Consider the following 27,941-nt stretch of genomic DNA (forward strand, 5'->3'; position numbering starts at 1 on the left):
CCAGGGTTCTGTAACAAGCCCATGCCAGTGTGGTAGGGAGAAGAATGATCTTCTGAAGATGCTTACATCCTGACTGCCAGAACTTGTGAATAAGTTTCCATACATGGTGAAAGGGAAGGAATCAGGTGGAATTAAGGTTGCTAATCAGCTGAATTTAAAGTGGGCAGAGTGGCCTGAGTTATCCAGGTGGGCCCAGTGTAATCACTGGCATCCTTGTAAGAGGAAGGGGAGGCAGAAGAGTCAGCGTTGGAGTGATGGGATGGGCGAAGGACTCACCCCCCCCACCCCCCGACTGCTGCTGGCTTTGAAGGTGGAAGGGCCAAGAACCAGGGAATACAGGCAGCCACCAGGAGCTGGAAAACTGGCCTCTCCTCCAGAAAGGAAAGCAGTGTTACCCACAGCTTGATTTTAGCCCAGTAAGAACCATTTCAGACTTCTGACCTCCAGAATGGTAAGATAATGAATTTGTGTCTTTGCAAGTCACTAAGTTTGTGGTAATTTGTTATAGCAGCAATCGAGATTGCCCACAGAGGAAGGTGAAGGCTCCTGGGTGGGTCTTGAGGGGTCTTGGGTGGGCCTGCTACAGTTCTGGTTTGCAGACCAGCTTCTCATCCCTCCCCCACATGCAGGTGGTTCTTGGTGGTCCTCTCAGACTGATGATAGAAGTCCCCACCTGCTTCTCCATGGGCACTTTTTATTTATTTATTTGCTTCTTTATTTTTGGCTGTGTTGCTGCATGGGGGCTTTCTCTAGTTGTGGTGGTGGGGGCTAGGGCTACTCTCTAGTTGTGTGTGTAGGGGCTTCTCATTGCAGTGGTTTCTCTTACGGAGCATGGGCTCCAGAGCGTGTGGGATCAATACTTTGGTCTCGAAGGTTCTAGAGTAAGGGCTCAGTAGTTGTGACTCACGGGCTTAGTTGCCCTGTGGTACATGGGATCTTCCCAGGCCAGGGATCAAACCCATGCACTGGACTACTGGGGAAGCCTTCCACATACTCTTTTAACTAGGTTGGAAATTGCCGGAGAATGGCTTAGGTAGGTTAGTCCTCTTTCTCCCCAGCAGAGGATCCCCTTTGCCTCCCTAGAGAGGCCCTCTCTGGCTGTTGACTGTGTTTGCTTTATGATGCTGGTCCTGGCTTTTGCCCTGTCATGTCTGACCATCTTCTGCTCACCTCTTTGTGCGGCTGCGACTCTCTAGCTCACTTTACGCCTGGCATGGGCATCTGTCCCTCCTTCCAGTACTGCTAGTGGTGACTCAGGCTGCAGTGTTCACAGAAAATTTTTATGAAGCCTCAAGAAAATGATAGAGGTTCATAATCCATCAGCCTGGAATCCTTGGGTCTAGATGCATTTTAGAACTCAGAGCTTATTAAATTTTAGAAAGGTGAGACGGTGCACGTTTATTGTATAATATGTACCATTTCTAGCCAGTGCAGGGCAGGAAACACTGAGCATTTCTTCAGCAAAACTTGTGAATATCTGCATGAAGCAGGATAAAGACAGACTACCAATACATAATGTGCAGTGACTATGTATATTTACCTTGCACAGATGTGCCAGAATTTATGTAGCCATTCCTCTAATATTGAATTGAGATATTTTTTAATCTTTCACTAATAACGTGGCATTGCTGTAGAGACTGTCTTTGTCTAGAAATATTTATCTCTAAATATGTTCTTCAGATGGACTCGTGAAAGTAGAATAATAGTTAAAGCAGGCTTAACAGATAAAATGCAGAATGTTCTGTTAAGTTAGAATTTTAGATAAACAATATTTTTTAATAAGTGTGTTTCGTGCAGTTTGCTAAGTCTGGCAAACTCTGATCAAAGGTATTAATATCTTTAAGCCTTGTGACACATCTTTTCCAAACCGCTTTTCAGAAAGATTTTGCCCATTTCTGTTTTCTTTGGCAGGGCTTGAGGTACATCCTGGTCAACAACAAGCACTAAGATTGAAAAAACAGCTAATTTCAGAGGAAAGGGTTTCATTTTATCTTTCCATTTCTTTGTTTAGTAGAAAGGCTGAATTTTAAAATAAGCTTATTAATATTTATTCTTCTGTATGGTTTCCAAACTTTTGATCTCATACCCCAATATGAAAAAAAATTCATTCTCCAAATATTCATGTATGGAGAATTGTCCTAATGTATGTAAGTTATAAAACATAGTCCCAGATAGAAGATCCAAAAGACTGGTTAAGAAAATAGTTTTAATATTTTCTTCACATGCACAACCCAGTGATTATTTTGAGTGTCTTGGCTGTGCCTGCTGTAGTCTGATCTGTTAGCATCTATATTCTTGCCTCCCTGACCCTATTTGGGTTTTAGTGCTTTTCTTATATTTAATGACTTCTTACTAGCTCTTTGCTTTTTGGTATTCCTATTCCTCACTTTTGTTTATAAATGTTGTTTTTGGTGAGGTTTTTTTTTTTTTTTTTGTTATAAAAGAATTGTAATTTTATCAATCTTTCCTGTTTGAGATTCTTTTCTTTCTAGAAAGGCCCTAATTGACCTCAGATCAAATAATATTCACCTGTATACTGTCTCTAGTAGGTTTATAGTTTGATTTGTATTCATCTGCAGTCTTTTAAGTGTGTGGTATGAAATAAGGATCTAACTTTTATAATTTACCAAAAGAGATCCTTAAAAACTATTTTGGATCTAAAAGCAGTCATGGTGGTGGTTGGTTTTGCAAGATCCATTCCAGAAAACAGCTTGTGTTCAGATTTGCAGATCTGTTTTGGTGACTGTTTACAACAGTTGGGGAAATGCTTGCCTTGGGATAGATGTTTCTAAAAGTTGTTGCATTCATAAATCTTCTGGAGTAATTATGGCCATCAGCAACCTATGAGTGGTGTATTTTGAGGGGGGCGGTCAAAAGTTCATATAAACATTCCAAGATACCAGGGTTGGTTGTTAAGGTTTTGACTGTGGACAGAGACCACCTGTGTGTATTTTCGTTTTCCCAGATTTAAAGTCATTTTACAATCTGGTGCACACACAGTCCATAGCAGGTCTTATCTGTATGGAAATAGAATTCAAGGCAGTGAACAAACCCACAGCTCCTCTTTAGATTAATTTTAGATTGCCTTAGCTTGGTACTTTTATTTATTTATTTAAAAATTTTACTTATTTATTTTTGGCTGCACTGGGTCTTTGTTGCCGTGTGTGGGCTTTTTATAGTTGTGGTGAGGGGGGCGACTCTCTAGTTGCTATGCATGGTCTTCTCATTGCGGTGGCTTCTCTTTTTGTGGAGCTGGGCTCGGTAGTTGTGGGGCATGGGCTTAGCTGCCCTATGGCATATGGAATCTTCCCAGACCAGGGATCAAACCCTTGTCGCCTGCATTGGTGGACAGATTCTTAACCACTGGACCACCAAGGAAGTCTCGATTGGTACTTTTAATTAGAATGTATTGCTGTTCAAATTGTAGTCTATGGACCAGCAGCTTTGGCATCCCCTGATAGCTTGTCTTAAAGAAAAAAAAAAGTTAGACTTTGCCTCTCCCCTCCCCAATCCACTGAACCATTTCCAGGTAGTTCATATTCACTTTAAAGTTTGTAAAACACTGCCTTAAACCACAGAGACTCACGTGAATTATTACCCACTCCACCAAAAAAAAACAAACACAAAAACACATGTGACTCAGAATTGGAACTAATAAGATAGCTTGAAGCCAAGCTTGTGCCTTCTCATTTCTCATTCATGGTATCTGTGCATCCCTTAGATGTTTGCACTGTTCTCTTTCATCATAAACCTCACTTGTCATAATCTGGCCTAGCATGACCCAGCCCTGCCTCATGACATCTGTCAGTAGGGATTCTTTCTCAATAAAATACAAACAGTAAGGAGGTTTATATGTCACTAACGTTATATGTTATGTTACTAACATATAACTAATATATATGTAATGAACATATAACTAATAATACATGTATTAGTTATATATAACTAATATATGTCCAGGGGATGGGTGGTTCCAGGGTTAAATCAGTGGCTCTGGGATGACCTCAAAGACACTGACTTTTCTTATCTTTCTCCCTCCCCGTCCTCAGGGGTTGGTATTTCCTCAGGCATGTCCCCTAACACAGGGGTCCCCAACCTCCAGGCTGTAGACCAGTACTTCCTGTCAGATCAGCAGCAGCATTAGGTTAGAAATAAAGGGCACATAAAGGTAATGAGCTTGAATCATTCTGAAATGGTTCACCCCACCCCCACCCATGGAAAACTTGTCTTCCATGAAATTGGTCCCTGGTGCTAAAAAGGTTGGGGTACTGCTGCCCTAAGAAGTAGGGCAAGTTGCAAGAAGGCTACTTGCAGTTCTGGGCAGCCTCCCTTCATACAGATACAGTTGTGTCTAGAGGTAGAACATGTCCTCTTCTTGTAAACTGGTGAGGAAAACGTCTATCTGAAACCTCCCAGCAGCTTCCCATATGGTCCCAGTGGTCAGGATTTGTTTGCATGTGCATACCCTAGCTGCAAGGGAGGCTGGCACTCTCATCACAGTGGAGGGGAACCTCTGTCAGCGAGGAACCAAAAAGTAGGGGAAATGAATGGCCCTTAGGAAGATAGCTCACAGTGACTGCCACACATCCTTTAGGTTTGATGTTAGTCATCTTGTTGACTAACAAGTTCATGTTTTCTGTGTGTGTGTTGACCCCTGAAGGAGAGAATCTCGTTGACCTAATTCAGAATTTTTGGACTAAGTCCTCCAAGTATATGAAGAAATGTTAAATGCAAAAGAAATAGAAATTAAAGACATCTTCACTTACGCTCAGCTATGGATTAGCTGCTTTTGGGTCAAGTGTCCACCCCAGGACCAATAATTAGCTGTGGTGAGAGGGAAGAGGATCATGTGGTAGGAATCGCCGTCTTCTGTTCATCAGTAGCTGCAACAGGGATCTTCAGACTCAGATGATGGCGACTGTAGTGCACAGAAACAGGGGCTGCTGACGGGGCCATGGTGGATGTAGGGGAGTGGATGGTGGTTACAATAAACAGCAGGCTAGTCCTGGGCCCCTGCCCTTACATCTTAAGTGGTGAGGGAGCTCTGGTCCTAGTGCACTGGGGTCAGAAAGACTGTGTGTGGGCAGCTGTGTTTCTTTTTTTTTTTTTTTTTTCATTTATTTTTATTAGTTGGAGGCTAATTACTCCACAATATTGCGGTGGTTTTTGTCATACATTGACATGAATCAGCCATGGATTTACATGTATTCCTCATCCCGATCCCCCCACCCACCTCCCTCTCTACCCGACGCCTCTGGGTCTTCCCAGTGCACCAGGCCCGAGCACTTGTCTCATGCATCCAACCTGACTGGTGATCTGTTTCACCATAGATAATATACATGTTTCGATGCTGTTCTCTCAAAACATCCCACCCTCGCCTTCTCCCACAGAGTCCAAAATTCTGTTCTGTACATCTGTGTCTCTTTTTCTGTTTTGCATATAGGGTTATCATTACCATCTTTCTAAATCCCATATATATGTGTTAGTATACTGTAATGGTCTTTATCTTTCTGGCTTACTTCACTCTGTATAATGGGCTCCAGTTTCATCCATCTCATTAGAACTGATTCAAATGAATTCTTTTTAATGGCTGAGTAATATTCCATGGTGTATAAGAAGGAGCAGGTATACTTGGCGTGCTGGCTGATTTCAATTTTCTTCACCATTTTCCTGAGGGAGGCACATAACGGTCCCGTATTTGCCCACGATTCCGACCTTCTTGGTGTGTTTCGCCATGTTAACACAACCTAGATCCGAGCCCAAGAGTGCAGCTGTGTTTCTTTACAGTGGGGCTGGTTCCTCCTCTGCTGAGTGCTGGCAGAGGTGGGCACAGAGTGGCCATCAGCAGCAAGGCTGCTTTCCTTGGCGTGGAAATAGTTAGAAACAGACCAGACTTGTGGTAAAGATATAAGTGGAACATAACTGCCCAGAATTCAGGGGTACTGGATTGTGAGCATATCTCCAAAGCTTTGGGGCCTAAAATAGGATCCTCCCTTTCTGGGCAACCAATAGAATGAGGAAGAGTAGACTTTAGGTCTGGAAGGGTGTGGCGGGGGGCTCTCTATGCTGGAGACACCCTTGGGGGCTTTATTGATAAAGGGAACAAAGGGTCTGGATTCCTTTGTTCTAGGAGAAGTGCATGCTCAGTTGTGTCTGACTTTTTGTGACCACATGGATTCCTCTGTCCATGAAATTCTCCAGGCAAGAATACTGGAGTGGGTTGCCATTTCCTCCTCCAGAGGATCTTGCTGACCCAGGGACTGAACCTGTATCTCTTGCATCTCCTGCATTGGCAGGTGGATTCTTGACCACTGAGCCACCTGGGAAAGGAACAGTACTGTTACCCAACCAGATTTGTTTGTCTGACACACAGCAAGTCAAACACTGAGGTACCATAGTTTACAGCCAAGAAAGAGTTTATTCTCAAGGTAACCAAGTGAGAAGACAGGAGAATATGTCTCAGATCTACCTCACTGAAGATGAGGGAGTTGGTATTTATGGGATAAGCAGGGTGGAATGTGAAGTCAAGTGGGCCTTAGAAAGCATGACTACAAACAAAGCTAGTCGATGTGATGGAATTCCAGTTGAGCTATTTCAAATCCTGAAAGAAGATGCTGTGAAAGTGCTGCACTCAATATGCCAGCAAATTTGGAAAACTCAGCAGTGGCCACAGGACTGGAAAAGTTCAGTTTTCATTCCAATCCCTAAGAAAGGCAATCCCAAAGAATGCTCAAACTACCGCACAATTGTACTCATCTCACACGCTAGTAAAGTAATGCTCAAAATTCTCCAAGCCAGGCTTTAGCAATACATGAACCGTGAACTTCCAGATCTTCAAGCTGGTTTTAGAAAAGGCAGAGGAATCAGATCAAATTGCCAACATCCGCTGGATCATCGTAAAAGCAAGAGAGTTCCAGAAAAACATCTATTTCTGCTTTATTGACTATGCCAAAGCCTTTGACTGTGTGGCTCACAATAAACTGTGGAAAATTCTGAAAGAGATGGGAATACCAGACCACCTTACGTGCCTCCTGAGAATTCTGTATGCAGGTCAGGAAGCAACAGTTAGAACTGGACATGGAACAACAGACTGGTTCCAAATAGGAAAAGGAGTACGTCAAGGCTGTATATTGTCACCCTACTTATTTAACTTATATGCAGAGTACATCATGAGAAACGCTGGGATGGAAGAAGCACAAGCTGGAATCAAGATTGCTGGGAGAAATATAAATAACCTCAGATATGCAGTTGACACCACCTTTATGGCAGAAAGTGAAGAGGAACTAAAAAGCCTCTTGATGAAAGTGAAAGAGGAGAGTGAAAAAGTTGGCCTAAAGCTTAACATTCAGAAAACTAAGATCATGGCATCTGGTCCCATCACGTCATGGCAAATAGATGGGAAGACAGTGGAAACAGTGTCAGACTTTATTTTTCTGGGCTCCAAAATCGCTGCAGATGGTGACTGCAGCCATGAAATTAAAAGACGCTTACTCCTTGGAAGGAAAGTTATGACCAACCTAGATAGCATATTAAAAAGCAGAGACATTACTTTGCCAACAAAGGTCCATCTAGTCAAGGCTATGGTTTTTCCAGTGGTCATGTGTGGATGTGAGAGTTGGACTGTGAAGAAAGCTAAGCGCCAAAAAATTGATGCTTTTGAACTGCAGTGTTGGAGAAGACTCTTGAGAGTCCCTTGGACTGCAAGGAGATCCAACCAGTCCATCCTAAAGGAGATCAGTCCTGGGTGTTGATTGGCAGGACTGATGCTGAAGCTGAAACTCCAGTACTTTGGCCACCTCATGCGAAGAGTTGACTCATTGGAAAAGACCCTGATGCTGGGAGGGATTGGGGGCAGGAGGAGAAGGGGACGACAAAGGATGAGATGGCTGGATGGCATCACCGACTCGATGGGTATGACTTTGAGTAAACTCTGGGAGTTGGTGATGGACAGGGAGGCCTGACGTGCTGCGATTCATGGGGTCGCAAAGAGTCAGACACGACTGAGTGACTGGACTGAACTGAACTGAGGGTGGTCTTAGGGGAGAGGTGACTGTGAGGAAATCCGTGTTCTGTGCAGGTGCATCTGGGTTCATGTTTCCACATATTGGAGATGGAGACCCTTAGCATCACCTGAGGGTGGAGTTTTCCAATCCTCTGACGTGAAAAGGTCATTCGTTCAGACATCTGCACAGACTCAGCTTTAGGGTGGTGCCAACCAGCCCCTGCCCAGCTCATGCTGGTCAGGTAATGATTCCAAGTAATTGCAAAACAGCTGGGCTGCATGAAGCTGGAAAGATTAAAGGGAGGAAAATGGAAGGAAAGAAAGAAACCAAGTGAGCTTAATCAATGAGGGCAGTTTATAAGCAAAAGAGTTTTAACAAGCTATTCCCTTATCTGTTGTTCTATAAGACAAATTCAAGAATTTCTATTATTAGCTTCTATAAACTCTGTGGGGCACAGTTTTAGTATCTGAGTCTGAACTCTGGGCTTATCCTTAAAGTTGGTGGCACACCAGGGAGCTTTGGACGGGGCTTTTGTACGGGAAAGGTTCCTGAAGTCCAAGGCAGGCAGGCTTCACGGAACCTGGCCTGCAGAGTAGCATCAATGAGGCCACCCTTTGACAGTATAAGATTGAGCCCCTCTTTCATGGCTGGCAGACCAGGCCAAGCTCAGGGTCAGGACTTGGCAGGAGATGAAGCTGAGGTCCATGCCAGAAGGCTGCAGCATCTCTGCTTTGATGGGAATGGAGCTGAGTTCCAAAAAGGGGCCGCCTCTTTTCCCTCCCTGCAGGTAAGCTTGTGGTGACCTGGGGGTGAAGCCCTCAGGGAGAGTGGAGCCCGTAAGGGTCTGGAAACAGCCAACTAGTGAGAAGTCAACCAATAAGACCCTGATGCTATGAAAGATTGAAGGCAGGAGGAGAAGGGGACGAAAGAGGATAAAATGGTTAGATGGCATCACCAACCCAATATCCATGAGTTCGAGCAAACTCTGGGAGTTGGTGGTGGACAGGGAAGCCTGTGTGCTGCAGCCCATGGGGTTGCAAAGAGTCAGACATGACTGAGCAACTGAACTGAACTGAGTGAGAAAGGGAGGGGTGATTAGACCCAGTGAGCCTGGTTCCTGGGAGATGCCCAAGTGATACCAGAGCCAGCAGAGTCTCCAGATGGAGCTTCTCTGGAGGCTTCTCTAATAGCTGGGTACACTCATTCTTTATCCACAAGGCACCAGACTGTCCCATTGTTTAATCAGTTCAGATGTGAGTCTACGGGAATTTTGGTGAAGACCCAAGGTTTTAGGGGCTAAAGTCTGAGGAAAGGCAAGTAAACCCAGAAGCAGCAGAGGGGAGGGCAGGTAAGGGAACAGCTTTGCAGAGACCCTCCAGAAGGACTGTATTCTGTGCTACTTTCTGGAAGTAGGGTTCATGGAGCAAGCCTGGCCCCCCAGGGGAACCCAGGCTCTCCTTGGCCAGGCTGAAGTTTTCCTGCTTGGCATGTTCAGGCGGAAGGGAATGGACCAGGTGAGGCAGTGTGGGCGGGAGTGATGAGCCAAAAGGCCAGCTCTGTGGATGTGGGTGAACCTCGTTTCCCTCTTCTAGGACTCAGTTTCCCTACTGGAAACAAAGCTGGTTTGACGATCTCTCTGTAGGATCTGGCCACGCATTCCAGTCCTGCAGGTTAAGGGCTTTAGAGCAGCTCCCTGGTAGCCATCAGTCCCTGCCTTCCTCAGTCTGGACTTTTGTTAAAAATATATTTATTTATTTAGCTGTGCTGGGTCTTAGTTTCAGCATGCAGGATCTTGTTCCCTGACCAGGGATTGAACCCTGGGCCCCCTGCATTGGGAATGTGGAGCCCCTGGACCACCAGAGAAGTCCCTCCATCTGGACCTTTAAGTTTGCAAAGTAGAGGCAGGCTAGGGAACCTCTCTTGGTATAGCTGCTCCATGTCAGGGCTCAGCCGAGGCCGTCATCTCTGGAGCGGTGAAATGGGATGCCCTGACTGGGGAGCCTCCTCTGAGCCTGCCCGGCTGGTCCGGGGAAGTGAACCCCATCTTGGGTCTCACCTCTGTCAGTCCATGTATCAGATATTCATCATGTGCCCTCGGTTACCTTCTTAACCAGTCTCTCCAGAAACAAGGAAATAGACCAGGCCCAGGAGGGCACACGGCCACCCCCTGTCCCCCATCCACACAGCCACCTTGTCACAGATGGCAGCTCCTCAAACAAAGGCCCTGCGTTCCTGCCAGAGTCGGCCTGCAGTCTTTCATTCTGGACAGAGGAGAGCAAATCTGTTCACCACATTGAAAAGCCAGAGGAGTTTAGAAAAAAAAAAAAAAAAAAAAAAGGTGGGGAGAAGCTGTTTTGTGAATTATAAGCCATCAGGTTGAGTTTCTCATGCCCTGCAATTCTCTGTATCTCTGTCCTCCACCCAGGGCCTGGAGTAAGAGATGGATGTGGTATTTGTATGGCAAACATGTTCATCTTGAAAAGTTACAGGCAGAAGTTTTATAGGAAGATGTTGGCTTTCTGGATGTTAGAAAAGGGGAAATTTGGTGATTATTTTTCATTTAAAAAAAAAAAAAAAAAAAAAGAAGGCTTTGTGAGTGAGTTTCCAGTGTGTGTCTCTCCATAGGTGTGAACCTGAGAGCTCAGACTTTTCTCTCCCAATGGACTCCTGGCCTGGTGTGCTGGTTGGAGGAGGGCCTTTGTCTCTGTGCAGTACTGGAAAAAGCCACTAGGTGGGAGTCAGGGACAAATGCTGGAAAATCTAAAGCTCAAGGAACCTGCTTTATGTGAGAAAATAGCTGCCTGCTTCCCCCAATCCCCCGCCAGCCACGTTGAAAAAGGACATAAGCTCTTCTCATTAATGAAGCTGCTGGACAGTGTACCTGAGTCAGCTGGCAAAAAAAATTATTTTCCTTGGAATCCAGTGGACAAAGGGTGAGCCTGGGATGCCTCCACTGCTTGTGCTCCGCCCCTTCTCCTTGGGGGAGGAGACCAGAGGGATGTCTGCTGGTCCTGGGAGCACAGACCTGACCTTCCATTATCAAAGCTAAGAAGCTCTCTCCAGACAGCTTTAATCCCAGTGCCTTTTACTGGTGCACTATTACTTAGGATGGCTCTCATTTCCCATTTCCTGACCTGTGTTTTTCAGGCCCTGTCCTAGAGAGTTTTCCTGTACCTTGGGGATTTTGAAAATATTTTTTTTTCCTGGCATAACACCCCAGACTAGGGGCCTTCAGCCATTGCGAAATTAGCAGTTTTAATTTTCCTGAATTTGGGGAATTTTTTTTTTTTTTTTTTTTTTTTTGCCTTCTTCCAAGTAATTGTACCTTACTAAAATTCTGGAGATCTGGACTCTTTCAGACCTGACTGAGACTAGTTCAGTCCCTAAGAACCAATGTTTATAAATGAGCAAGAATGTGCAAACACTGGTGGAAGAGCAAATAAATCCTTCCCCATTCAATTTCCTGCTCCGGGCCCAGGGGACATGGTGGGTGATGTTGCCGGGTTAGCATGACCTGAGGTCTGAACATGTAGACACCCGCCCACCCTCTGCTTGCAAAGAGGGCATGCCATAGCCACGGCGCGGGGTGTCCTTCCCTTTCAGGCAGGTAGGAAGGCTCAGGAGGAGTTGTACTTTAGGCAAACTGCTCAGTAGCCTGTGCTCCAAGAGACTTCTGAAAATAGTTTCCTTTTACTCCTCAAATACGGTCATTAAGACTGGCAGAATGAGCATCACTGGGGAGACTGTTAGCCATGCCCAGTCTTGGGTCCGATTCCCGACCTGCTGGGCCTGAATCTGCATTTTTATAAGAGTGCCCTCTGTCCCTGGAGACTCATTATAGAGAGAGAGACATTATCCTCACCCGGGGGTCAACAATCTAGGGTCTGTATTTGGCCTGCTGCCTATCTGTTATTCCCTGAAAACCAAGCATGATTTTTTGTGATTTCCAGTGATTGATGAGAAATCACAAGAAGACTAATTTGTGATGTGAAAATGATGTAAAATTTAAATCTTACTGTTCACACACACACACAAAAAATGTCACTGGAACACAGCCACCCTCACTGGCTTCCACGTTAGCTGTGGCTGCTTTTGTGCTGTAAATGAGAGTCGACTGTAAGAAACCATATGGCCCGCAAAGCCTGAAACGTTTGCCATCTGGCTCTCTATAGGCAGAGTGTGCCACCCCTTCTGTTACCCATTTTGGAGATGGGTCTTCATGCCTGGACACTGTGGGCACCTGGGCTGTGGGGCCAGGATGCTGTTGCACAAGCAGGACCTTGCAGCCCAGAGGACCGGTGTCCTCAGGCCATCCCTTCCTCTCCCCAGAGGTAGGCTCATGGTGCAGCGTGCCTGTCGAAGAACATAAGCCTGTATCTGACGTATCAGGGTGTCTTGGCACCTACCACCATGGCCCAGAGGCCAAGGCTCAGCCCTGAGCTGGAGCTCAGGATGCAGGCGAGAGGTCAGCTGATTAGCTCGTGACCATTCTCGGTCCATAGTTGTGCCTGATTCCTGGCCACCAGCAGGAGGAGCAGATCTCAGAACTCCATCCACAGTCATTCCGGCATACATGGGATTCCAGCCAGATAAGCAGCTCTCCTGAGGTCTCCCCGCTGGACCCTGGGATGAGTTCCCTGACAGCTCTGACCTCGTAGGTGTGTTTTCACTCCTGCAAATGATCAGGTGCCTGCTCTTTGCCCTCAGCTGGCTGCCTCATGTTGCAGACAGTAATGAGTTGAGTCTCACTGACCTTGAGTTGCTTTTGGGAAGGCTCTGAGGGCTATAGGGTCACTGTAATGAACCTTATTGGTGTATCCTGTGTGGCCCCTGAAGACTTCTCTCTCCAGTGATGGATCCAGGGAGCCCCTGAGGCTCTGCCTCACAGCAGTACAGTAGAAGTGGGACCACCCCCACCCTGCTTAATAAGGGCAGCCTAATCCTTTCCAAGTAACTACTTAGGTGGGATAAAACCCAGCCTTTCAATCTTTGGGGAGTCATGGATCATTTTGATGATCTGATGAAAGCTATTTCAGAGAAATAGTGATTTATACATACTCATAGTGCTTTGTATACATTTTACGGACATAGTCAAGGGCCTGTCTGATCCCCCAAAGCCCCTCTGTGACTCACTGTGAGGAGCCCCTGGCTGGGTGGCCTTCTGAGTGAGGGGGTGCAGCCTTTTGAGTGCTATTTGTGGATTGAGTTGATTACAATATAAAATTTAGGGTTTCAAAGGAAAAAAAAGAACTGAGGTAAGAATTGCTACATGAGGATACCATAAAAATACGTCAAGAATTTAGCTGCAATTTATCTGGATTTCCTCCCTCCTCCTTTCCACCCTCCTCTCCTCTCTCTTTCCCTCCTGCCTCCTGTCCGGCTCCTCTTCTCCCGTTCCCTTCTTCCCTCCCCTTCTCCCTGCCCCCTTCCCTTCCTCCTCCCCTCCCTCTTCTCTTTCCCCTTTCTCCCCCTTTCCCGCCCCCCCCCCCCCCAACCTCCAGTTCATCACACATGAGCTGAGCTAATAGATGAAGTTGACCCTATCTCTCCTCTCTGAGTCAAGCGTTTTTACCTCTGGGAAACTCATTCCCTCCAAGTAGTTTCAGGCTTATCTTGCCAGTTTAACCATTTGAACCTCATTCTTTCATTCAAAGATCATTGAAGTTGTTACTGTGTGCTAAGAATTTTGCTAGGTATAGAAACTGTGCTAGCTGTGAATCAGAGCTCAGACACATGTCCTGTCTGAAGTGGGAACAGGTGTGGTTGAGTACCACAGGGCTGGCAGTGATGTGGGGAGGGGCCTGAGTACCAGGGAGCCAGCCCCCACGGGCAGTGGGAGGCAGCTATGTTGCTGCCCAGACCCCTCTTTTCTCCTCTCACACTGGAACCTTCCAAAGGATACCAGTCTTTCTCCAAGGATGTACAGGACTTTCCCCGTACAGACCCTCAAATTAACTTTGCTTCTTCCTCCCCAGCGCCCCAGAAATACCTTTATTACATGCCACGTGGAAATTCTTCATTTGCCCAGAGCGGGAAGTTGGTTTCAGTTGCTTTGGATGCTGGGCAAGTGTGTATTGACCAAAATGAAGACTTTTCCAGGTTTTTAGACAGAAAAAAAAAAATAAAAAGTTCTAGCTACCCCTGCAACCTTAGGGATCTTGACTAGCCCATCCTGCCCTAGTCCAGATCAGGGGACCTCGGCGAGTAGGGCCCGCACTGCACTCTGTAACTGGGCCAGAGGCCAGAAGCAGGCTCGAGAGCTCAGGGCATGGGCCGCTGAGCCTGCTTTTTCTTTCTGGGCTCTGATCTGGGTGTGTCTCCAGGAATCTACTCCTCCCCCTCGTGCCAGCTGCTGGCCAGAGCCCTCCTCCTGCCGCCTCTGTGTTCTCCGTGGACGGGGCCAGCCTGCGGGGGACTGTGCGTGTTTTCTGCTTTGTCCTCAGGCCCTGCTTCTGGGTATGGACAGCGAAGATACCGTGATAAGCGGCATGCCTTCTTTTTCGTCTGGGAGCTCCAGGAGACTCCCTGCTGACCCCCACGGTGCACCGGGGAGGCCCACGCAGTCACAAGATGAGTGTCTGCAAGTCATTTATGGCAGTGGAGCTCAGAGCCCTTGCATGTAACCACAGTTCCCCTTGCACCCACATCAAAGACCGCTTTCATAACCAGTCAGAGCCAACAGCCACACGTTGCGGGCTGGGCAAGGGAGAAAAGCTGTTTTTAAGAGCGCTCTTGAAGGAGGTGGGAATGTGAAGAGGAGGGAGGCAGCATGTGGGGAGTGCTGGGGAGACCACCCTGGAAAGTCAGCATGGGACCTGCCAGTAGGAAAGCAGGCCCAGCTCCCGTTTCTTCAGGCTACTGCCTTCCCAGGGCTCCTACCTGGAGCACTCCATGGACACACGTCTGGGGTGGGGACCGCCAGCGAGGCAGGCCTGGGACTCGCTCTCTCCCACCTGTCCCCCTGCAGAATGCGGCCCCAGGGAGCCCCGGAGCGATGGCTGGCTGCAGAGCTCTCCAAGGCGGTAACACGGGGTGGTGCAGCCAGCGCCCAGGATGGCAAACCCCCAGCCGGGCCAAGAAGCCGAACTGGAGCTGGTTCTGAATCTGTTCTTTTTTGGAAACGATCAGCTTCCCTCAGGGCACAGTCCGACGCCGGCCTGGAAGAGAAGGGGTAGGCGTGGGCTGCTGGGTGGGGGTCAGGCTGTGTGTGGGAACCAGCAGTCCTCCAAGAGCTGCGCTTATTTTTAGTCCTCTCCCCAGTCCCAGATAAACCAAGAGCAGCTGGGAGCCTCTGGGTAAATGCAGAATGGAGCAGAGACAGGAAACCGGGGTCTCTCCCTAATGAGTTCCAGCCACTCCAGAAGGGGGAAGCCAGACGAGGAATTTTCTTCAGGACTGTTTCCCTCTGGCAGCCTCTGGTATTATCACCAAAAAGAATGTTCCCGTGTGTGTGTGTGTGTGTGTGTGTGTGTGTGTGTGTGTGTGTGTGTGTTTACAACTCTTGTCCAAGTCTGTCTTTCTCCCCCACCTTTTGCTAGGTTCCCTCACTCTGCAGGCTCTGCGTCCCAGAGCTGGTGCCTGTGTGCGTCTGTGGGGGCGGATACGGGAGCAGCACAGTCTGGTCTGAGCTGCTGTGTCTCTGAAACCTCTCAGGGCAAGGCTGAAGGACGCAGGCCAGGGACGTGGGGAAATCTGAACACGGCTTGACGTTCCTGAGGGGGAGGGGGCAGAGGCAAGAAAGAGGAGAGAGTTTGGTATCTGGCCAGAAAGAGGGCTTTTTCAACCAAGGAATCTAACTGCTGACATGGGTGCCCAGCATGGATGGGGACATTGATGTTTACAAGCATTTCGCGTGGCTGAAGCGGGTAAGTGACTGACTGCTTTGTGTGGGTCTCCGTCGAGATGAGTGAGGAGAGAGACACTGTGTGTGTGTGTGTGTGTGTGTGTGTGCGCGCGTGTGTATTGAGGGGGGAGGTGTTTGTCCAGCGAAGCCCTGTTGCCGCCAAGTTCTCCATGAGAATCTAATTATAGACACTAGGGGAGAAAAGAGTCAGCTGTCTTTGTTTCTCCTCTGACATTCTAGTGAATGAGCCTCTGTGCAGAAAGGCAACAATGAAGTGAGGAAAGTTCCTTATTTTTGACTCTGGCACTTGAACAGTTGGAGGGTCCAAACACCGTGACCAGAGAAAGGCATTCACTGCTTTTTGGTGTGAGGACTCGGAGAGGAAGCCACTGCCTTTCAACCGCACAGGGTTCACAAGTTACCAGGCTTCTCCCCTGCTCGGAAGTTATCCGGCATGGAGATTAGTCAGCTGTCAGCCGAAAGAGCTGCCGCGTTTCCGGGGGAGGCCCTCGGGAGTTCTGCATGTTTTCCACAGGCCAAGGGTTTGGGTTTCAAGTTGCTCCTGTCTACTCTTTAGGGGGTGAGCTTGAGTCTGTGGGGTGAGTGACTGGGCGAATATCGGGGGCTGGAGTCGCATCCACGTTCACAGAGACCATGCTCTTGCATTTTTTGGTCACCATCTCTGAACTGGCAATGGCAGCCCACTCCAGTATCCTTGCCTGGAGACCACATGGACAGAGGAGCCTGATGTGGGCTACAGTCCATAGGGCCGCAAAAGTGTCGGGTACAACTTAGCGACTTAACAGCAACTAAACTGGCAAAGATGGGTATCCATTAATTTTCACATGGAGGCAGGATGTTTCCAGAAGCAGGAAGGGCAAAAGCAGCTGACAGATAAGAGATCTGACATTGTAGAAGAACAGAAGGGACACAAAGTGCCCGGCTTGGAAGGTCCCTGACCCCCACACCCCAACACTAGGCCTGCTGGCTTCTGTGGGCATCCTCTGCACCTCTCACTCAGCAAATACTTACCCAGTTCTGTACTGGGTGTCCAATCATGAGCAAAAAAGTAGAACCATTCTCTGCTCTTGTGGATCTTCCATACAGTGCTTGGGAGATGGCAGTTAAACAGTCCCCAGGAAATAAGCCTGAAATTTACAAATTGATAGATATAGCCAAAAAGAGGAACTGTTAAGTGGCCATCCCAAGGGACTGTTACTGACTGAGAAGGAGTGGTCAGGACCCTCTTTGTGGAAGTAACTCTTCATTGAAAAGTGAAGGAGAAGTTGGAGTGAGTCCGGTGAAAAACGGTAAAGAACACACGTCTGAACTCAATGATGGAGGGGAGACATGGGCGGGTCCCGGAGCACACAGGACGGGGAGGACGGCAGGCAGGGTTGTGGGGTCATGGTTTGTATAATGGGAGACTTGCTGCTTGGAAGTGGCATGAGATACGATGAGGGATCTAATTTGTATTTTAAGAAAATTACTCTAGCTATGATGTGGTGTATGGTAAGCTGTGCTGCAAAAAGCGAGGCAAATGAACCAAATTAGCTCAAGGGTTTGTTGGGATCGACTAGTACAAACCCCTCATTTAAAAAAGCCCAAGAGGCTAAGAACCTCATTAGTGGCGCAGCCTGAATTTCAACCCTGTTCTCTGTCTCCCAGTTCGGTTCTCTACCCTCATTTCTTCAACCAAGTATGTAGAAAATGATGGGTTTAGAACCCAGCAGGAATCCTGTTTGTACTCAGCCCCTGTCCAGCTTTGGAATGGGGTCATTGCAGCACACCAAAGAGTGTGCTGAGGTGACCAGACATTTTTGCAAAGATTCACAATTGTAAAAACCTCAGTGAAGAGGTTTTGGAGGAGATAGGAGGTGCCCTTCCCATCACTTCGTCTTTATTGTCCTGTATCCAACTGAAGTTCTTTAACCAGGAGTTCTTCCAGCTATGACGGGCTTGGGATCATGCCATGTCCCAGCTGCTGGGATAGATGTTGTACCTTGTGCAGAAGTTCTGTCTGCAGAGAAATGAATCCTGCATGTGAGGCAATGTAAGAAGGCCCTTTCTGTCCTGAGGCCCAGGTTGGCAGCTCTGGCTCCTATGGAAGGAAGAGAAGTGCTAGGTGAGGAGACGTCAGACCCTCCCCCATAGGTGACTCATAGCAAAACATATTTTTCTTCTAGTTTTAAGGAGCATTAAAAAAAACACAAAATATTAGATATGTCATAGGCAGTATAATTGGTATCTTTCCTATTTTCTACCTGAAACACTACTGTCAGATTCTTCTTTTTAAAATCCCCTTTAAAAAAAAAAAAAAAAAAAAAATTCCTCTCCATCCTGTGACCCCAATCATAAGTCCAGGACTTGCCCTTAGTCTGAATGAGAAAGCTCAGTTTTCTGCCTGGTGGACTTTAAGACTTTTTTTTTTTTAACCCGGCCTCAACTTACCTTTCAGTTTCACCTTTTATATCTACTCTCACGAGCTCCCAGGTGCACTCCCTGCCTTCTCTGTCCTTTGCTGACCTCATCCCTGTTCTGCACCTGGTGGACTCCAGCCCGAGTCTCTAGTACTTTCCATTTGCCTGGCTCACCCACCGCTTCTCACGTGCTTAAGTCTCAGTGGCTTAGAGAGCAGGTTTCTCTTAGCCCAGGTTTTGTTTTCTTTTCCCATTTGGCTGCACTGGGTCTTCATTGCTTTTTTGTTGTTGTTGCCTGGGCTTTCTCTAGTTGCAGTGAGTAGGGGCTACTCTTCTTGTGGTTCTCGGGCTTCTCTTGTGGAGCACAGGCTCTAGGCGTGCAGGCATCAGTAGTTGTGGCACGCAGCTTACTTGCTTTGTGGCACGTGGAATCTTCCCAGACCAGGGATTGAACCTGCATCCCCTGCATTGGCCGGTGGATTTCCTATTCACTGCACCATCAGGGAAGTCCTTAGCCCAGGTTTTTGAAGGTGGAAACACACTCTCTCTCTCATGTTCCCATGCAGAGGGGGTGGTTGCAGCAGAATAGGTACCTGGATGAGGTGTGACCTGGTAGGAGCGTAGGAACACTTGCTCTTGTACCAGTCCAAGAGGGTAATGCCTCGGAGCAAGACAGTCTTTGAATTTGGAAGCTATAAGGGAGATGTTTATGGCCAAGAATGCACTGAGATAGAGGAAAGCATTTGTGAGAAAAGAGACATTGTCTTGTGGCCTTTAGGGGATGGGATACTGCATATTGTTTTAGTTAAGAACATGCAGTTTGCAGTAAAGCCTAGGTTGGGCTCTTGGCTTTGCTGTGTGATTTTAGGCAGATTACCTCAAATCTTGGATTTCTCCATCTATAAAATAAGGAAGATAAAAGTGCCTGCCACATACAGGTTTTATGAGGATCAAGTAAGATAATGCATGTCAAAAGCTTAGCAGAGTACCATGCACAAGGGAACATTCAATAAAAGTTAACTGCTACTGGCCATAACTGGGAAGGGAGATCTTGAGCAGGTGGGATGTTTGCTTCTCTCCTCGGAGTGCATCTTAGGCCATCATCCCTTCTACTTAGGGCCCCTTTCCACATTCTAGGTCAAAGTCTCAAACCAAAGCCCTATGGGATACAGCTGGGACCTGGCCCACTGTGAGTAGCTGGAGGCCCCGGTGGCTACTGAGAGAAGGCTGACCAGGGCTGGGCCTCCAGCTCCTTCCCCAACAGGCAGAGCCCTGGGATAAGGTAATCTGCCACGAGCATCCAGAGGGCCTCTGCTGTTCAGCTGTCTGCTTCCTGACTGACTCGCAAACAGTTCACACCTGCCCTGCTTTGAGATCAGTGGCTCTAACCCACATAGTCCTGAAAGAGCCTCTTAAAATAGCTACAGGCAGGGTCTGTGGGGTTCACCCATTGCCCCCTGAGCAGGAGCTTTTTACCAGGAACAGAAACCCCAGCACTTGTCAACATCTTCACACTGCTGCTGGTTTCTAGAAATCTGTTGAAACTGAATTCCAAACTAAAGTCACAACCCTGTCCACCACCACCCCCCCTCCCAAAAAAAAAGTCAAAAATGGAATCACCATGACTCCTCCATGCAATTGGCTTGGGTTCTGTAGTAGAATGTGGAATGAGGTCAGACTGTTAACATAAGACTTTTTTATGTGTCATCTGGTGCTCAAATGGTTGATCTGGTAGCCTGGCCACTTGGGCCAGAAGAGCTGGGAAGACATCCTGGCTCCAGACATTGACTTGTCTTGCTCTCAAGTCAGATTGCAGTGAAGTTGAAGTAGCGACTTCTGTGACAGCTGCTCCTACTGGCTAAGAGCACAGATCCCTGCGTCCAACTCCTTGGGTTCATATCTCAGCTCTGTGTGACCTTGGACAATTGATTAATCTCCCTAATATTCAGCTCTTTTGTTTGTAAAATATGGATAAGTAGTTCAATGTCTGTAAAGTGCTTAGAAAATGCTTCATAGGTATTATGATGATGATCACCTTGGCCACAACTGACAACTTCTGGTTATTCCAGAGTCATGTGCCCAGCCTTGATTCTGGACAGAGACGTATTTTCAGACCAGAAGGAGGGTGACAGTGGGTATGGCTACCCAAAAGTTCTCCTGTGCTGTGCTTAGTCCTTCAGTCATGTCCAACTCTTTGTGACCCCATGGACTGTAGCCCTCCAGGTTCCTCTGTCCATGGGGATTCTCAGGCATGACTACTGGAGTGGATTGCCATGCCTTCCTCCAGGGAAAGGCATGTCCCCTGTTCTAGCTGTCCCCAGTTTCCCAAGGGTACATCCCATTTTTAGCCAATGCAACCAGCATACCCACCCATTATATTCCCCAATATAATTTAGGAGCTCAAATTCTGCCATCTCTGACCACCAGCACCTGTGACTCCTGTGTATCAGCTGTTTGAAGAGGCCCTCATGCCTCTTTCCCAGCTGGGTGTAAAGTGGCATCATACCAGCGTCATTTGCTGAGTAGCTTGCAGGTTCTCCAGAGCAGTGCAGCCACTGGTAGTTCTGTGAGCTGACAACAGCACGTGGTGGCTGGGTGGGGGGTATCACTTGGCTCCTTCCTGCATTCTCCGTCCACCTCATCCCTGTATCAGCTCTTTCATACTTTTCCATCAGTCCCCTACCTTGACCCCCTCTCACTTGATGTCACCACCTACTAAGAAATTAGCCATATAGATGAGTGTCTCATCTTCCTTCCCCTTCACCACAAAATGTAAGTGTTCACAACCATTATTTTTTAGCTTCCTTTGATTTCACGGGTCAAGAGTCCCTTCTCTCTGCCAAGGCTATCCCAGTATCCTGTCCTCCTGACCCAAAGCCGTTCCACATCCTCTGTTCTCTGATTGTTTCTTCTGTTTATTTACTCTGCCCTGCCTACTTGTCCCTTGTCCTTTGCAGAAAATGCCTCTGTAATTCTTAGAGAAAAACAAAACTGACTATGTTCTTCTCTCTCTGCTGCCTAATAGGACTTACATTCCTTTCACTATCAGGAATCTTGAAATCGAAAGCAGGCTAAAAACTCACCATCTGCACTCCTTCCTGGTTACTTACCCCCAAGCCCACTTCACACTGGCTTTGTCCCTAAGAAAGCTTTCAAAGTCCTTCTGTAATGTTCTTATCACCTCTAGTTCCCAGACAACATTTCTCATCCATTTTCCCCAGAATTCATTCCCATTTGGGCATCTTGTAGGGCTAAAAAATTCTTGTGACCAAAGGACCAGCCCCTTATTTTGGCCTTTACCTACTCCCATATTTTCCACCTATGGATCTTTCATGCCTGTTTGATTCTTGGATTGTCTGAACCTTCTATCTGAAGGGCCAAGAAACATCAGGCAGTTTACTTCTAATGATTCCAAGTGAATCATTAAAAGTCACAGTGCCCCTGCTATCCCCAACCCTGACACCTGATGCTGTCCGTCTGACAGGTGTTTTTAATAATCATGAATTAGGTTTGGAGTTGGCAAGATGAGGAAAGAGCGCTACCCAAAGAGGCTCCTGTTTTTATTCTGCTCCTGGTTTTAATATAACCCCTTTGCAAGATACCAGCACACTTATAAATACCACTTCTACAGTCAAGTGCTGTAGGTTCCTTATGCATCCAGCCACGTGATCAAGAGAATTAGCAGAGACTAAGCTCATGCAAGGCTGCTATTTTGGAGCAAGATCTTGGTTAATCACATGCATTCCTCTCTCTTCTCATTCTACTTTCCAGGATGATCAGTTACAAGCCTTCATGCACATCACACCAGCTCCTTGATTGGAAAGCTTACAGATAGTCTTCAAGACATCCTTTGTTTTCTGTGTTAGTTCTGGGAGACCAGAGTAGCTGAAGGGTGGCGATTGGCATGGTTTCCTGAATAGCCTAGCTCTATCAGGAAGACTCTTTCCAAAGGTGCTGTCCTCTCTTCTCCTGGGGGAATTCCTTCATTGTTTTCAAGACAGTCTTTCAAGTGAGGACTCCACTATAAAGTCTCTTCACTCCCTTGAAGGTATCATCATTTCGTCCATCCCCTGTCCCCTGTGCCCCTGCTGCTGGCTTATCACATCTAACTGTACAACTACAGAGCTTTTTTTAGGCAGGGACTGCCTAGCACAGAGCGTGGCACCTCATAAGTGTTCAGGAATATTTGAGTCACTGAATAGATAAATGAATGAAACATGATTGCATAAACATTGGTTGACCCTGTATTTAATTTGCTGTTTGTGAATTTTGCTTTGCTCTTCCCTAATGGTGAAATATTTGATAGTGACGACCCCACCAGCAACCCTCAGTCACCTCTTACAAAATTGCAACCAAGGGCATAAGGAGGTCAAAGTCAGGATAAGATCTCTTGTTGGACTCCTGGTAGCTAAGGATTTGATTGTGCTCTGTTCACACTGCATTTCAAAGAAGCTCTGTGCCGAAGATAGTGGATTGGCTTAGCTGTTCCTTATCTAGAAAAAGTGGTTTTATAATAACTCCCAGAAGGCCCTTAAACTCCTTAATCAAAATATTGAGGAGAGGTTTTCCTTTTTACAAGCACCTGCCTGCACTCATTCCATTTGGCTTCCTTGCCTGTTACACCTGAACCATGTAATAGGAACTGTAGCTTTTATGAGCTAGTTTTTATTTTTAAATTTTTTGGTTTCCCCCTTTTTAATGTGTAATTGTATTATTTTTTAATTTATTTTTGGCTGCACTGGGTCTTCGTTGCTGCACACATGGGCTCTCTCTAGTTGAGGTGAGCGAGAGCTACTCTCTAGTTGAGGTATTCGGGCTTCTCATTGCGGTGGCTTCTCTCGTTGCAGAGCACGGGCTCTTGGGTGCCCAGACCAAGGATTGAACCAATGTCCCATGCGTTGCAAGGCAGATTATTATCCACTGGACAAGGGAAGCCCCCTCACCCTTATTTTTTAAGGTCTACACTTTCCAAGTTTCTAAAAAGCTTGATATGTGAGTGGTGGTCCTAAGCTTGATGTATAGCCTTAGTGACTTTGACATCTCCCTGGGCCTGGCAGCCATGGCTCCCTTGAGATGGTTTTCTGGATTTGATATGATCCCCTTGACTAGGCAGCCTGGAAACATGACTGGAGCTGTCTCACTGGGGAGCTGACTGCTTTAGGCTTTTCCCACACTCCATGCCTGCATACCAAATGATACCCCCATGCGACCTCTCCTCCACCCCACCTGACTGTTCTGGAACCAGCTCTTTCCTCATATTCAGTGAGGTGCCATGCTGACAGGAGGTCCCCTAGGACATGCCCCCAAAGGAATGCTGCAGAACTGCCCTCACTCCACACCCCTGAGAATGTACCAGAGCACAGGAGGAAGGCACACCCTCCCGGCAGAGGCCAGCCAGCCTGTGAAAGAGTCAGACTTCTGGGGATTCCTCATGGCCTGCATCTGTGGCACTCACCCCCTCCAGAACTCTGCAGAGACCTAATATGGCCATCCCTTGGCCAAGCTACTCAGTACAATGGAGGGACCAGGCCAAGAGTGAACAAGCATTGGGGAATCTGACTGGCCACTAGAGTCAGAGGGTGATGACTCTGAGGAGGCTGCCAGGGGCTTGGGTGGAGGTTCAGCTGGAAAACTCATGTTTAACTAATTGACCTGAGTTTCAGATTGGAACAGAAAAAAAATTTAGGTGTTTATGATCGGTCATTATTAGCTATTGAAATTCTCTTTGTGGTGATCGTAAGCATGTATATAGCACCGAGGACTTACGGTAGTAGGATGCTCATAGAAAAGAAAGACTGTGGCCATGTAGATATGACTCTGAACGTGGGCACGTTTTCAGGGATAATGGAAAGAACAGGTTCTCAGCTGTTGGCACAGGTTCTCAGCTGTTGGCACCGCAGGCATGATTCCAGAGCTCTTAGCTAACAGTGGGTTCTATGTTGTTCCTTAGGCACTTTGTTTCTTTCCAGCCCCAAAGCATTTGGGTTATTGTTCCCTTGGGTTGTTTGTTCAGATCTTTAGATACTTCATAGGTGTCTATGGGAAATGTTGCCCTTTTTTGTTCTCTTGTGCAAAAAGAATTAGTTAATTAAAGCCGTCAGTGCAAGGGATGAGCTGTGTCTAACTACGTTTTGGTCTTTTAGCTTAAACAAAGCCATTTAAATGAGTTCCATATTTCCACGATCATTCAAAAACTGTTTATATTACACAGAGGAAGCATTAGAGCATCTTGCTCAAAAGAGCACTGCACATTTATTCCCACACGTCTTTGTGTTTAATGACCCAACTGACCCTCTCTGTCCCTCTGTGAGGTATGACTTCCTCTATTTAAGCTTGAGATGAGGTGACCTACCTGAGCTTGTGCATGGTTAGTGCAGCCCCGCCTCCTGATTATTCCCAGCTGCCATTCTGCTCAGGAGGTCCTGCCTTTTGGAGGAGGAGGCTGTCGGAATTCTGTACATGGATAGGGAAGCCCCGTCCCAACAGTCTCCCCAGGGACTCCCCTGCCTTGAAGTCCAGATGAGCACATCGGGGGAGCAGGGAAGCTGCAGCTTTCAGACCTGGCATTTGTACAGCTATGTAGGGCAGGTTATTCTTTCAACATAACTTCTCAAACATGTTGTTAGGTATTGTATGTTCTTTTTTTGGCTGTGTTGGGTCTTTGTGGTGGTGCGTGGGCTTTTCTAGTTGTGACACATGGGTTCTGCAGTATTCAGGCTTAGTAGTTGCTCCACAGCACGTGGGATCTGAGTTTCCCAACCAGGGATCGAACCCATGTCCCCTGCATTGGAAGGCTGATTCTTAACCACTGGGCCACCAAGAAAGTCCCTGTTTTTGTGTTCTTACTGCCCTTCATTTATTCATTTCCCATCCACCCTATGTCTTTTAGCCCTACTGTAGATTCCTGTTCATTTTTGTTGTGTTTGACCTATTTTTCTTTGTTTTATCTCTCCTCCACACACATCTAGTTGATGCCCATGGGCCTAATGCATCTTGTATTATTCCCTTCTTAACCTTCTTGCTCTACTGGAGAGGTAAGAATGGAGGCAAGCAGGTAGTGGATAAAGTCACCTGTCTCACACGTGAAGGAGAGTGGGTGCCTCTTTCCTCCCCATGCATCCCACACAGACACGCCCTGTGCCACAGGGCAGATCCCTGTTAGCCCTTGATGATAATCCTGGTGTTAGCTATAGTTGGCTCCGCACTGACAATTCTTCCTTAACAATTGCCAGTTCAAGCAATTCAGGAAACAGTAGGCAGGATCCCTTTGTAACTCAGTACTGTGTCCAAATAGCAGGAATGCTCTCTAGTAAGTGTGTTTCCACAGGAGTAAATTTCACTTACTGGACTGATCACCATCTGAGACAAATGCTTTAGCCAGGACTTTGGTTGCCTGTAACTGGAACTTGGTTTGAGTCACTACAGGCCAACAGGGGACCAACAGGAAGCACAGGGTTATATCATTGTCTTTGGACAGCAAGAACCAGGGTGAGAATGCCACCAATCTCTTTCTTGGCTTTCATTTGTGTTTCCATGAATGCTGGCTTCCTAGCTGACTCCTGTCACAAACCAACTTCCTCCGCTGGCAACCTCAGAAGGCATGGCCACTGACCACCTCTAGTGGTCTAGAACCTTCTAGCACAACTGCTACCATTTTCTGTTTCTCAGTTTAAAAATTCAGAGGAAGGATTCAACCATCCAAGCTCCGCATCAGAGGCTGGGAGGGGTGAGAAAATCTCCAAGAAGATGGTAGCCCTCACCTGTGCCAAATAGTTACAGCAAAGGTAATGATCCCAGCCTGTTGCTTTCTCTCAGCAAGAAAGCAAGAGGGAAACTGAGGGTTTTGTTTTTGTACAACTAATGATGCAGGTTTGGGGGGGCATCTTAAATATCCTCTGATAACTCACCCCTAATAAAAATGAAATACCCCCAAGATATGGAAAACCCATTATTTCTCAAGTCTGCTAGCATCCAGCTCTTGATGCGTGAGGAACTTAACTAAGGGTAAACCCCTTATTCACTGACCCATGGAAGAGGTAGGAGGCAGGACTCAGATTAAGCTTTGTGTAGCCCCAAATGCCCTTTCTATAGAGACTCTGTTCATGCTGGAATCTTGGTGGTCAGTCCTATGTGTCCTGGGCCCATACAGTCCTCTCTCCACCCTCCCACTTCTCTCCTAATGACTGAGGCTGATTAGCTAACATGCTCAACTCCATGACCACCAACCATAGATCACCCTGCATGCCTGCTCCCTCATTATGAAGTCTCTCTCTTTCATTCAGAGATGGCTTAGAACATAACCCCACTCTAGGCTGTAGACTGCTGGAGCTGTACATTAGGCCTGCTCAGTCCCACCATCAATAGTATGTTGGGTCTTCTAGAAAGAGAGCCACAGCCTGTAGGAGTCAAGATGCTGTATTGTCTCTGTTCCTGAGGACTCATCAATGTCACTCTCAAGGCCTGGGAAATACTTGATAGCAAAGCTTTGATAGAAGCAAAGGTGGCTTGGCTTCAATAGTCTTGGCTAAAGTTTCTGTGTTATTGACAATATACACATAAGAACACCCCGTGCTGATTCATTTCTGTGATATAAGAGAGGGTATATACTTCACTTTGGCATCCTTCAGTAAGAGATGCAAGAGAACATGGCAGTGGCAATCTGTAGTTGCCTCTTCACTTCCATAGTGTACACAGATCCCTTGCCTTCACGATATCTCTTGGTCCCACAAAATATTATATCAGGTAACTAACATGAATTGTAGTTTTAAGAATAGCTCTGATCATAGAAAGTTTGGATGAGAAGATTCAGTTTTCCCCTCTGTCATATTTGTAGAAATAGCCATCAAAAGAGGAGAAGATTTGATCAAATATATGTGTATTACACCTTAGTACATCAGAATTTCATTGTATAGATCCAGCCTAGGGACTAACAATGAGTTGAAAAATGACCTCTTTTTTAAAAAAAATTATATTCATCAATGGAATGAGCATCCTTAATAGAGTAGAACTATACAGAACTCTCTTTAGATCACTTGCTGTCCCAGGTGGGGAGGAATAGAAACTTAGCATTTTCTATTAGATTCCTTCAGAATTCAGTGTGACTTTCTCCTTCTCAGTGAAATGTTGACATGGTTCTCTCTTTCTGACTTCATGCACGGAGAGCTGGGCAACCACTCCACCACTGATTTACCTAATAGAGAATGTGGACCAGACTTTTCAGAGACTCCCAAACCTTGGAATCACTCAGGGATCCAGTTGATGATCTCAGTATTGATCCAAACCTTCTACCGCAATGCCACTGTTAGAATTAAGGAAGCAGGAGTATCCTCTGACAAAGCAAGCTCTTCTTAAAGTGGGGCAAAACAGAGCTGTGTTCCAACTCTGTCTTTTTAATTGTTTTTCAATAATTTTCATAACCATCTGGCTTTTTAATGCTCTGGTGATACTGACATTTTATAATCCAAGAATGATGCCAACAAGTGACTGAACTTTTTGCTCAATTTTTGGAAGACAGAATGCATTTTATTCACTAAAGCTCAAATCCACACCTTTGGCTAATGAATGTTGGCATTCAACAAGATGATTCCAAAATAATCTTCTTGGCCTTGTTTTCTGATGCTTTCCAGGTTCTTCAAGTAGAAGTGGTATTTTATCCTGGTCTGTGCCCGGTTAAGG

The 27,941-nt window shown here is 46.7% G+C and overlaps 1 protein-coding gene across 8 annotated transcripts in view; it reads left to right on the top strand.

The window, feature by feature from the left end:
• Positions 1-27,941, top strand: part of PPFIBP2 (PPFIA binding protein 2) — a 161,060-nt gene that overhangs the window by 55,090 nt on the left and 78,029 nt on the right. The window contains exon 1 of one of the 8 annotated variants that reach the window (XM_065944482.1): positions 14,658-15,174. The exons of 6 other annotated variants lie outside the window; for them this stretch is intronic. Coding sequence is in view for 1 of the 2 variants with exons in the window: in XM_065944481.1 (XP_065800553.1) it covers positions 15,821-15,868 (48 nt within the window). In the remaining variant the exon portion in view is untranslated. Of the gene's footprint in view, positions 1-14,657; positions 15,175-15,621; positions 15,869-27,941 lie in introns of those variants that run through there. One more of the 8 variants, XM_065944481.1, reaches the window with a different exon arrangement.

Source organism: Muntiacus reevesi, chromosome 9 (genome assembly GCF_963930625.1).
Source record: "Muntiacus reevesi chromosome 9, mMunRee1.1, whole genome shotgun sequence".
Lineage (NCBI taxonomy): Eukaryota > Metazoa > Chordata > Mammalia > Artiodactyla > Cervidae > Muntiacus > Muntiacus reevesi.